Here is a 12,675-nt window from a genome sequence, read left to right on the forward strand (position 1 = left end):
GGGATTTACCATTGTGGCCACCTCGCGCCACCAGGGAACATGCGGGCATGGGTACGCTGCCGGCACAACGGAGAGTCCCACCAACGGAGAATCCAGTGTAGTGCTTTTGATGCTTACTGGAATGAACTTAGACACCAGAAGAAGAAAAATATGTATGAAATTTGTTGATGCATCATTTCAGATGTAATTGTATGGTATCTGCCCCTTCCAGAGTACTAAAATCATTCTAATCGAAGTCACATTACATCAATTAATCACATATGACTGGATCCTCGGAGCACCATTTCTTTTCTGAATTCTTGTCCTCAATGGGGCCAACCACATTGTTTTCCTTCATCCCCTCTCCTTCAATCCCAGCTCACCTGGTTCCATTCTTCTCTTTCCAGTTGCATAAAAACCATCTCCAGCAGCGATTTATCTTCTTGCTTGCATGCCATCATCTCTGGAGATGCCCAAGGATTTAATCCTGGAAGCTGCCTTCTTTCTTATCAGGATGTGACATAATCGAAAGACGTGGTTTAGTTTCTACGTAGGCACCAATACTTCTCCACTAGCTGTCTCGCGCACACCCCCCCCCCCCCCCCCCCCCCCCCCCCCCCCCCCGCACCTCCCTCCTCAAAATAATATCAGGATGAACATTACAAACAGGGTGGGGAACACCTGCTGCCTCGCTAATTGTCAGGTTGCCTCGGACTGTTGTCCAGATTGAGCTGCAATTTAATTCTATTATCATGGGAAAACCAAAGCTGTTATCTTCATTCCCCGCTACAAGCTGCACACTCTCCCTTCAGTCGGCAATTTCTCTAATAACATCACAACCTCTGCATACAATTTGATCTTGCGTTCAGCTTCGAACACTATCTTCTCAATCATAAAGACGCTATTTTCAACTCAAACATTGCCCATCATTGCGGCTCCCTCAACCCTTATTCGTGCAATGGCCACTTCCAGACTCGACTCTTTCGATGCTCGTTTGGCCATCCTCGCATGGCTTGCTTCATTTAACCTCAGAACGCATCCAAAACATTTCATATTCCGGTTTGTACCAAATCCCGTTGACTTATCGCCCGTTTGCTCGCTGATCTGCTTTTGCTCGCGGCCCATCAGCACCTCAAATTTTAAATTCTCACCTTTGTTCCCGAATCGCACAAAGCCTCGCCTTCCCATATCTCTGTGGCCTTCTCCAGTTCTACACCTCTTCAGATCTCTGCGGTCCTCCAATTTCCTTATTTTTGTCTTCCCCAATGCTTCTTCGCTGACTGTTTCTCCCCCAATCTCCCCTTTTCCCGTGCAGGTGGTACAGCTGTCCTTTGGTGGTTATACGTTGCGCAAAAGAACGCAGTCAAAGAAAAATCAGCTGAAGACCAGGATGTGGGAGAAGATAATGTGAAGGCTCTCTTGGTGTATGCCATTGTCGCCACAGTGGTCACGGTGAGTGCGCCACCTAAAATGTGTTCAAAATGGATACTGTTCTAACTAGATACTGGATTGGCAGCAAGACTATGGACTGTAACTAACTGGAACTCTTTACTTTAAAAGAATACCGAGGGGTGTAGAGGTCTTTTAAGATTCTGAAAAAGTTTGCTGTGGAAGGCATAGAGGATATCTTTTACCTGAGCACGTGAGGCCATAACTCGGGGCCATAAATATCAGTTAGTAACTAATCAGTTCAGTCAGGAATTCTGGAGATTTTTCGTTCACCGAGTTGGCGGTTAGAATTTGGAGTTCACTGGCACATGAGGGTCAAGCAAAACTGCACTCCAGGGGTTGGTTTGAGGGAGAAACAAATAGAGGGATGGGCTGGGGCCATTTTCAAGGGGTGGGAGGGGGCTTGTGTGGACGCGTGGATCTCTTGGGCTGAATAACGTGATCCTGTGCTGTCATACTTTCTGAATGCGAGTTCAGGTGGCTGATTAAATGCATTGATTGCAGTACGCATTAATTCTCATATCCATATTATGTTTAGTATTATGATTTATATTTACCGTCATGTTAATTTAAGTACAACCAATCTAACCACGATCTGTTTAATTAAAATACTTGCAGCAACTTGCAGTCTGAAGCATTTTTAAATAATAACACATCGCCATGCACACCAAAAACGATGAGAAATGAGCTGTGTGTATTGTCCACGTGGGTCAGAAATAGCAAAGGAAGGCCAGAGTTGGAAGGCAAATGGCACATGGAGGTCCATATGACTAAGGGTCTTTTCAGATAGGCAAGCTGTGAGGGATTTGCAATTGAAGGCAAGGATATTTGGGAGGGGGGGGGGGGGAGGGATGGAGTTGTGTGGTATGGTGGGGAAAGCAAGTCGGTGAAGGTTGACAAAGGACATGTTTGATGAAGACTAATATGTGGAAGGCTGGCAACGGTAATGTTGGGGTAATTACGTCTGGCGATGGTATAAGCATTGTCTTGTTAAGCATTTTGAGCAGGCATGGAAATGAAATGTGCAATGGTTATGAGAGATGATCTCGGCGCCAGGGACCTGGGTTCGATTCCGACCTTGGGGTGACTGTGTGGAGTTTGCACTTTCTCCCCGTGCCTGCGTGGGTTTCCTCCGGGGTGCTCCGGTTGGCCTAGGTAGAGTGTGCTTTCGACGCGTCAGTGCAGACTCGATGGGGCGAATGTCCTCCTGCACTGTAGCGATTCTAAATGATTAGAACGGAGCTGAAGGCAGAGATTCCCAACCAGTGTGCTGTGACACACTGGAGTTCTGTCAGGGCTCCACAAGTGGGCCACAAAATAAGGTTCAAAATGATTGCACATTAATGTAAATAAACTGCATTTAATCTTTGTTTTCGGCTCTGTTATCGGCATCTCCGAATCCCGATGAACATTGGGTCTCCCACGCATGTGGTGTCTGAGGATTGGCAGCACGTGCGTGGTTTTGAATGTTTAACATTGGTCACGTGCAAGGGCCTAACTGATGTTTAAAAAAAACCCAGAACTGGCGCATGCACGGTTCGGATTACCAACGTAAAACATTCCGAACCACGCATGTGCTGCCCTCTCCTGGCGGACGCACGCACAGGAGATCCCAGGTTTTTTGGAAATTAGAGATGCTGATCGCAGAGTTAGAGACAAAAAGGCCCCATGCATGTGCTCAAACACATAAAAAGGGTTTAAAAAAAGAAAACAAGGAAGTTCCCAGTAAGGGAATAAGACAGAGATAAGAAAGAGGAGCCAATATTAAAAGAGAAAAAGGCTCCAATATTGTATTTAACATGCAAGTTAAGAAAGCTCAGGCTTTTATTGTAAACTTCTTAAACCAATGAAAATTGGATTAAATGTTTTTCGGAGATTGTAGAGATAAAAGACATCAGCAAGAGGGCAATTCAATTGGAAAAAGTTGGAGGTGTGCCTCAAAATTGTTTATCGTATAAAAGTGTGCCATGACGTAAAAAAAGTTGGGAACTACTGGCTCAGGTAATGAAGTTGTGTATCGTCCGGGAAACTATCAGTCAGAAGAAGGGAGTCGAGCAGATGGACTGAATGTACATCTTATTTCTGTCACAATAGACATAAGGTAGCCGTGTGTGAGCAGTTTCTGCATCGTTAAAACTACTAACCTTAATTTGTAATCTCTGGGTGTGTATTCATAGTTGCTGTTTTCATTGTCATCTCTTGGAAGCCCCCTTTTGTTGGGCAAATGTTCTGTTCTTACTTAATTTCCAACACCTTTCCTGCCTTTCCTCAGCCAGGCAGTTGAATTTTCAAGTCTCCACAATCAAACATTGAAGGCGTCCCTCTAGAAGTATTTGCCCAACTTTTTTACAACTTTTACAAAGAGCCTGAACAGTATTGCAGACTAACCTTTAGTACACTGGAGCAGTAATGCATTGCATCCCAAGGTATTGCTGTTGCTGCAGCTTCTTCTAATATCTATTTCAACCGAGACCCGTGTGATGGAAGGAGAATAATGTGTGAATGTTTTGCCTTGCAGGTCATTTTACTGTTGCTCATGCTAATCATGAGGAAGCGAGTGGCTCTTACGATTGCCTTATTCAACGTGGCGGGGAAAGTGTTCGTTGAAATGCCACTTCTAGTCTTTCAGCCACTCTGGACTTTCATAGCCTTGGCATTATTCTGGGTCTATTGGGTCGCAGTCTTACTTTTACTGGGCACAGCAGGTATGACTACAGATTTGCGCAATTTGCCTTGCTTTGACAAATCTTGATCACAAAATGTTTTTTTTTTTAAATGATTGTTTTAAATCCTCATGTTTATGGGGAATGTTTTGAAAGCCCTGGTGCAGGTCACAAATGTCTTCACCCAATAGAATGAGGAGGTAGATATGGAACTCCGGGAGAGAGACTGTGAGGTTCACGAGCAAATTGACATAGGGAGTGATAAGATATTGGGGGTGTTGGCAGACTTAAAAGTGGGCAGATCTCCAGGTCCGGATGAATTGTGTCTCAGGCTGCTATGGGAGGCAAGGGAGGAGATTGCAGGGGCTCTGACCCAAATGTTTAATTCCTATCTGGCCACCGGGGAGGTGCCAGAGGACTGGAGAACAGCTAATGTGGTCCCGCTGTTAAGGTTCTAAAGATAAGCCAGGGAACTACAGACCAGTGAGTCTCAAGTCAGTGATAGGGAAACTACAGGAGAAAATTCTGATTGAGAGAATATCTCCACATGGAGAGGCAAGGGTTGATCAGGAATAGTCAGCATGGCTTTGTCAGAGGTAGGTCATGCCTAACAAATTTGATTGCATGTGTGTAGATGAGGGTAGTGCAGGTTGCCTCATCCTTTAAAAAGTATCTGGATGCGTACTTGACACATCATAACATTCAAGGCTATGGGCCAAGTGCTGGCAAATGGAATTAGGTAGGCAGGTCAGGTGTTCTTCATGCATTCGTGCAGACTTGATGGGCTGAAGGGACTCTTCTGCACTGTTTGATTCTGTGATTCATTGAACGTGCCAGGAATAGTTTTCTATTCTTTATATTTGCAGCCCCTTGGAAATGGTATAATTGCCTCCTTACCAAATAAATGTGTAGATTATAGTCAAGACCAAACAAGGTCAGTAATGATTAATGTACATCTCTGAACAAAGGGGAACATTAAGGTTCAATGAGATTGAAACTTGTGTGACCACCAACCTTATCGAGAATGAGAATATTGTTTATAATATACATACTATCATTTGTGTTACTGACTTCACATTATTGTATTACAAGATTATCTCAGTGCGCGCACACACGCACATACGCACGCACACGTCTCGGAGAGTTATCCCAGGTTCTCTTGCTCACTAAATGGCTGACGTGAAATTGTACTTTTGAACCTTGGCAATCGTTGTTCAGTTTTTACCTGTCTACTAATCTACAATTTCAAACCAGGCATTAGCATTTTGAGTGGAGATGTCGCATAAGATTAAAAAAACGACTGAAGAAAATGGTTTTAAAAAACAAAGAACATCCCCAACCCCCACCAATTCAGATGCGCAACTTTGCATTTAATTAACTTCCATATTTTGGAGTTGAGTTGGCAAAAGGATGGAAATTATATTTGATCAAATTATTTTGCAGTGATCAGCTCAGAAACCATTCATTTTGTCTACTCTGACTTTATTAACAAAAAATCATACATTCTTTATTGTATTCAGTGACTCAGCCCCCACTGCCTTCTGTGGTAGAGAATTTCACCGGTTCAACGCTGAGTGAAGACGTTTTGCCTCTTCTCAGTCCTACATTCCCTACTCCATATCCTGAGACTGTGACCCCTTGCTCTAGACCCCACAACCAGAGGAAATAATATCCCTATATCCAGGCTGTCCAGCCCCGTTGGAATTTTAGATATTAAAATCAGACCCCATATCTTATCTAAATTCCAGTGAATGCAAGTCCAGTTGACCCAATCTCTCCTTGTACGATGACCCTGCCACCCCAGCAGTTTGTCTGAGTGAACTTTCACTGCACTCCCTCTGTGGCCAGTGTATCCTTTCTTGGGTAAGGAGACCAAAACTGCACACACTACTCCAGGTGTAGTCTCACCAAGGCCCTATACAGCCGCAGCAAGACATCATTGGTCCTGTAGGCCAGTCTCCGTGTAATGAAGGCCAACATACCATTTGTCGTCTTAACTGCTTGCTGGACCTGCGTGCCTGCTTTCAGTGACGGGTGTACAAGGACACCCTTGTCCATTTTGTACGTTAACGTTTCCCTATCTATCACTATTTAAATAATACTTTGCCATTCTGTTTTTGGAGGTCTTGTGGCACAGTGGGCAGTGTCCCGACCTCTGAACCCAGAAACTGGGCTCCCCAGGACTAGATGGTCAAGAAAAGTGTGTTCATAACCCGGCCAACAGGTTGAGCAATCAACCTGCAAAACACGCTTCCGACGCTCCGACAGTAAGAGTGGGAGAGACTCCTGATCGGCTGTTTTGATGTGGCATGGCGCCCTTCAAACTATGAGCCTCTGGTGACACACTAGTGACCTGTTCCAGGTAAAACTTGCGATGGAATCGAATGAAGGTCCAAGGGGCAGGAAGAGAAACAAATAAACATTGTTTTTTCCCCCCAAATGGATAACTTCACATTTAGCTACATTATACTGTATCTGCCTTGTCTTTGCCCACTCACTCGACTTTTTAAAATCACCTTGAAGCCACTTAACATCCTCCTCACCACTTAAGTTTCACGTTGTCAGCAAACTTGGGAATATAAAATTTATTTCCCTCATCCACACTTTTCTTGTCCATCTAGTTCTGAGTTCAGAGGTAACTTCATTGCAGTGTTAATGCAAGCTTACTTGTGGCACTAATAAATATTATTATTATCATTGATGTATATTGTGAATAGCTGGGGCCCAAGCACTGGTCCATGCGGGACCCCTCTAATCACTGCCTGCCACGTTGAAAACGACCCATTCATTCCAACTCGGTTTCCTGTCTGTTAGCCAATTCTCAATCCATGCCAATATATTAACCTCAATCTGTGTGTTAACTTTGCACACTGACCTCTTTTATTTGGGACTTCTCTCAAAAACTTTCTCAAAATCTAAATACATCCCATCCACTAGTTCTGCCTCATCTACTCTGCTAGCTACGCCCTCAAAGAACTCTAGTAGGTTTGTCAAACATGATTTTCCTTTCATAAATCCATTACTTAGAAATATCAGTGCCCTGTTATCACATCCACATTCTTTGGTTGTGAAAATTGATAGTTCTGGGATAATGCTTTGGAAATTAAGTGAGTGGCACATTGTAGCTCCAAACAAAGCATAAGCAACGGTTGCAAAATTCGCATTGGTCTGAATGAGCAGTGCTTGTTCAGGCCCTGCTATGGGCAAAGACAAGGCAGATGCAGTATAATGTTGATAGATGTGAAGTGGTGCATTCCAAAAGATCCCAAACTTGAACCATATTCCTTCTCTTCATAACTCTGCTGCACCTGGGACTTTTATCATTCCTTTCTTTCACTGGTTCCGATTTCCCATTCTGAGGCTTTGGATGTGCCGGCATTCGGTGTGACGTTAAAGCTGAGGCTGCACCGCAGGATGGAAAAGGTCCCATGGTGCTATGTGAAAGAAGAATGAGGGGAGTTATCCCCAGTGTCCTTTCCAATATCTATCCCTCCGTCAACACTGCAGGAAAAGTAAAAGAACAGATTGCCTGCTCGATATCACATTTGCTGTTTGTGGAAGTTTGCTGTGTGCAAATTGACTGTTGCATTTCACTGTGAACAACAGCGACTGCCCTTCAAAAGTACTCCATTGCCTGTGAAGCACTCTTTGAGATGTCCACAGCTCATGCAGAAGGCTAAATAAATGCACGTCTTTCCTTCATATAACAATTTATCAAGTTGAATTAGCCAGTTGATTTTTATATTTTTCATAAATGCACACCTTTAAACACATCTGCTTTTGTCCCTTCCTGTAGGATACCCTGAAAGAAAAGATGACGGTAATGTAGAGTTTAGAATGTCTGGCCCCTTACAGTACACGTGGATTTATCATCTAGTTGGCCTCATCTGGATCAGCGAATTCATACTGGCCTGTCAACAGATGACCGTGGCTGGAGCTGTAGTAACCTACTATTTTACACGGTATGATATTTTTGGGGAATTAGCTAATTTATAGTTGCATTTACTTTGTTCTTTTGCAGGATGTGGGTGTTGCTGCGTTTATTGCTCATCCCCAGTTGCCACTGCCTTGACCCGCTGCAGTCCATGTGGTGTAGATACTGTGGTCGTGGGGAAGGGAGTCCCGGCATAGTGAAGGAACAGTGGCATAGTTCCCAGTCAGGATGGTGTGAGGCTTGATGGGGAACATGCAGGTGGTGGTAGTCCCATGCGCCTCCTACCCCTGCCCTTCGAGGTGATGGCTTTTGGAGGGCGTTGTCAGAGGACATTTGACATCTTGGTGCTTTGGAGGAGTGATAGTTTCTTGTATTCTTCATATCCCATTTGCAAGTTTGCTTCATTTGCGGAATCATACACGTACTTCCCAGAATCAAAATCGCACAAGTGCAGAAGGAGGCCATTTAGCTTGTTATGTCTGCACCAGCCCTCCGAATGAGCAATTCAGAGTGCCAGACTCCTACCGTTGACATACTCCTACCTTTTCCCCTTAACCCTGCTCATTTTCCCCTTTTGAATAAGGGCCAAATTCCTTTTTTTTGTGAATATGCCGATTGACTCTGCCTCCACCACACTCTCTCAGGCAGCGCATTCCAGGCCTGTACCACTTGCTGTGTGAACGTTTGGTTTTGTTATTGCTTTAGATTTGTTTGCCTTTTATGTTAAATCTGTTGCCTGCTCATTCTCATCTTTGATGAGTGGGAACAGTATCTCCAGACCTCTTGTGGTTTTGAATACCTCTATCAAATCTCCTCTCTGCCTTCTTTTTTCAAGAAAGCTGACCCAACTTCTCTGATCTGCCTTCATAACTGAAGTTACTCACCCTGCTGGAACCATTCTCATAAATCTTTTTCTGCACTCTCTCCAGTGCTTTCACAACTTTAGTAAACTGGATACAGTATTCCAGCTGAGGCAGAATCCTTATACCTCACTTCTCTTGTAGTCTATGCCCCTATTAATAAACCCTGGGAAGCTGAATGCTTTAATAACCACTGATCTATGCACATAGACACCCAGATCCCTCTGACCCCGTACCCTCTTTAGAATTGTACTTGTTATTTCATATTATCTCTCCAGTTCTTCCTACCAAAATTAAACACTTCACACTTCTCCACAATGAACTTCCATCTTTCACCTATCCGTCCATTCCACATTCTTGTCTGTACATCCCTTTGAAGTTCTACATTATTTTTCTCACAGTTCGCAATGCTTTCAAGCTTCATGCCATCCACAAATTGTGAAATTGTGCTCTGTACACGGAGGTCTGGGTCATTGATACACATCAGGAAAAGCAAGTGTCCCAGCATTAACCCCTTGGGAGCTCCACTACAAACCTTCCTCCAGTCCACTCAACGTCCATCAACCAGCACTCTCCATTTCCTGTCACTCCAGGCAATTTCATTTCAATAATAATAAAAGCAAAATACTGCAGACGCTGATACTGCGGATGTTTCTCCAATCCTAGTTCACAGCCAATTTCATATCCATGTTGCTGTTGTCCCTTTCATTCCATTAGCTATAACTTTGCTCAAAATTCTGCAGTACGGTACTTTGGAAGTCCAGGTACATCACTTTTAGTGATTTTTTTTTACATCACTCTTTCCTCTCTGTGTTTGTCTGTTCTTTGTGTATGAAGAGGGGGGAGGGGTTAGGAATTAGTTAATAGTTAACCAGCTGTATTTACTGCCTATTTAATTTATGATTATTATCAATAAAAAAAAGTATTTAAATTTACAAACCTGGTGGCTGTAGTTATTGTTATTGGGCAGCCAAAGACTTTGGGTGTTTTAATAATAATCTTTATTGTCACAAGTAGGCTTACATGAACACTGCAATGAAGTTACTGTGAAAAGCTCCTAGTCGCCACACTCTGGCACCTGTTCGGGTGCAGGGAGCGAGAATTCAGAATGTCCAAATTGCCTAACAGTATGTCGTTTGGTACTTGTGGGAGGAAACCGGAGCAGCCGGAATAAACCCACGCATTCAAGGGGAGAACGTGCAGATTCTGCACAGACAGTGACCCAAGCCGGGAATCGAACCTGGGACCCTGGCACTGTGAAGCAACAGTGCTACCCACTGCGTTACCCTTTAAAAATAAATTCATAAGTCATTTCAATTGTACTGCAACTCCCAGGAATTCACAGGATGCCGTAACATAATTTGTGGCCGGTTCTGCGATCTTCGGAACTGTAGGCAGTGACGTTTAGGATACAGTATCAATTGAAGAGGCACCAGGTTTGTAACAGTATAACAAGATGGCTGTGGAAGCTGCGAAGATTTTTCTTCAGGTGGAAGAGCCGCCTTTGGTTTATTTACAAAGGCTTTGAAAAGGCAAGCCAATTGAATTGGCAAGCAAATTAAAAATAGAGGTGGCAGCTAAGGCTAAGAAGGCGAAGACATATGATCTGTTGGTTGAGTGCTTGGGTCTGTTAGAAACACACGGGAGAGCCCACGAGCAAGTAGTGTACATCAAAGACGTTTTCTGGCGGGAAAATTGAGCTGGAGATGCGGCAAAAAGAAAGAGATGGAATGAGGAAGTTGAAGATTGGAGAGAGAAGAAAAAACAAAAGAGAGAGAATTCTAGTTTTGTGGAGCTGGACATTAAAAGGGAGCTGCCAGGAGCTAGAACGGAACCCAGTGACAATTAATTTGTACAGACCCTCCCAAAATTTGAAGAAAAGGAAGTAGAGGCATTTTTAATGGCATTTGAGAAAATAGCATCCCAAATGGAGAGGCCGAAAAAAAAGGTGGATGTCACCCATCCAAAGTAGATTGATGGGGTAGGCACAGGAAGTTTATGCTTCCCTGTCAGAGGGGGTGTTTAAGAGTTATGACAATATAAAAACGCTGCTCTGGGTGCATATCAATCAGTTCCCGAGGTATATTGGCAAAAGCTTTGGAAATGAAGGAAACAGCCAGGACAGTCTGAATTTGAAAGGGTTAAACAGAACAATGGTGGGTGCGAGCTTTGGGAGTTATAATTACCTCTGACGCTCTGAGGGAGATCACTCGCCAAGAAGAATTTAAGAATTCCCTACCTTCTATGATAAGAACCCATTTTGAAGCCCAAAGGATGATGACTGATGGACAAGCAGCAATTATGGCTGACGGTGCTGGTCCATAAATTTAAACCTTTGTTCCATCACCCCATAATTTTGAAAAGGACAGGAAGTGGGGGAATGAAAGGAAGGCAGGTAGACAATGTAAGGAATGGATAGCTGAGAATGTTCTGAGATCCTCCCCTCAGACCAGGAAGGAAGGTACTGAGGGTGGAGGTGAGACTCAGGCCAAAGTGTTACCATTGCAATAAAGTGGGACACGTTCATTCAGCGTGCTGCAAGTTACGATGAAAGCCCATGGGACTTTTTGGGGTTCGGAAGGAGGTCTCTGAAAAAGGAACACAGGTGGAAAATACCACAAGACAGACTGTAGTTTTAACAGGGCTTTGGAGACTGAGGTAAGCGCTGCTGTGGGAGCAGATTGATGAATGAGGTAGATGACATGCCGGGTTTTTGTCTAAGTGGGTAGATCACCTCATTTTCATCAACTGATGTAGCCAAACCCATAACTATTTTAAGGGACACAGGTGCTACGCAAACTCTCTTACTGGCTTATAGACCCGCGGATGAGGGATGGACGGTTGTTCATTAGATAGCACTACCGCCCAAATATCGTAGGGAAGCACTGCAGGTAGAACATGAGATACCAATGGCAGAACATGTGGGAATTCGGAAAATTCCGGCATCAGTCAACAGGCATCATTCCTGTTTTTGTCAGGTATTGTTAGATTGCGTAGCATCATTGCTTAAACTAAAGGCAGGGCATCAGTTCATTCTTGCAGTCTTGGATATGACTATCCGATTTCTGGAAGCTATACCTTTAAGAACATTGAAGCTAAGGTAGTAGTGGGAATGTTGACGCACTTTTTCATGCACTATGGCCTACCCATTGAAGTACTGTCTGACCAGGGTTCTAACTTTTGTCTAAAATTTCCCAGAAAATAATTTGTAGTTTGAGATATCAAACAATTAAAATCAACCGCCTGTCATCCACAAACAAAGGGCTTTGGAGAGACTTGAGATTATCAGACTCTCAAAAAATCGTGATCAGGGCCTGTTGCCATGAAAATCCAAGAGATTGGAACAAGGGATTGGATTTTTTACTATTTGCCACCAGAGATTCTGCGAACAAATCTACTGGGTTTAGCCCATTTGAATTGGTTTATAGCCGTGAAATACAAGGTCCATGAAAATTGATGAAAGAGAAGTTTCTAAAACAACCGAATGGACCCTCAATGTTGGAATACGTGTCCAAATTTCTGGAAAAACGCACAGGAACTCGTCAGGTAGCCTGAGAGCATTACAAGGTTTCCGGAGCAGGAATGAAAATATGAGCAGACTAACATGCCAGGTCCAGAACACTCCAGAGCTGGAGATAAGGTACTGATGTTGTTGCCTTTGCTGTCCGAACCTCTGAAAGCTACATTCAGTGGCACCAATAAAGTAGTTAGTTAGGAGGATGAGTAAGGTGACTTACGTAATAGATACTCCAGACCGTCGAAAGAAGGGCCGATTGTGGCACGTAAATAT

General features: G+C 43.7%; 1 protein-coding gene across 2 annotated transcripts in view; it reads left to right on the top strand.

Moving 5' to 3' along the window:
* The window catches only part of LOC119970137 (choline transporter-like protein 1), a 76,586-nt gene that overhangs the window by 44,083 nt on the left and 19,828 nt on the right, over window positions 1–12,675 (top strand). For both annotated transcript variants that reach the window (XM_038804218.1, XM_038804217.1), the window contains exons 8-10: window positions 1,295–1,431; window positions 3,947–4,133; window positions 7,888–8,053. In XM_038804218.1, the coding sequence (XP_038660146.1) occupies window positions 1,295–1,431; window positions 3,947–4,133; window positions 7,888–8,053 (490 nt within the window). The remainder of the gene's footprint in view (window positions 1–1,294; window positions 1,432–3,946; window positions 4,134–7,887; window positions 8,054–12,675) is intronic.

This window comes from Scyliorhinus canicula, chromosome 8 (assembly GCF_902713615.1).
Source record: "Scyliorhinus canicula chromosome 8, sScyCan1.1, whole genome shotgun sequence".
NCBI lineage: Eukaryota > Metazoa > Chordata > Chondrichthyes > Carcharhiniformes > Scyliorhinidae > Scyliorhinus > Scyliorhinus canicula.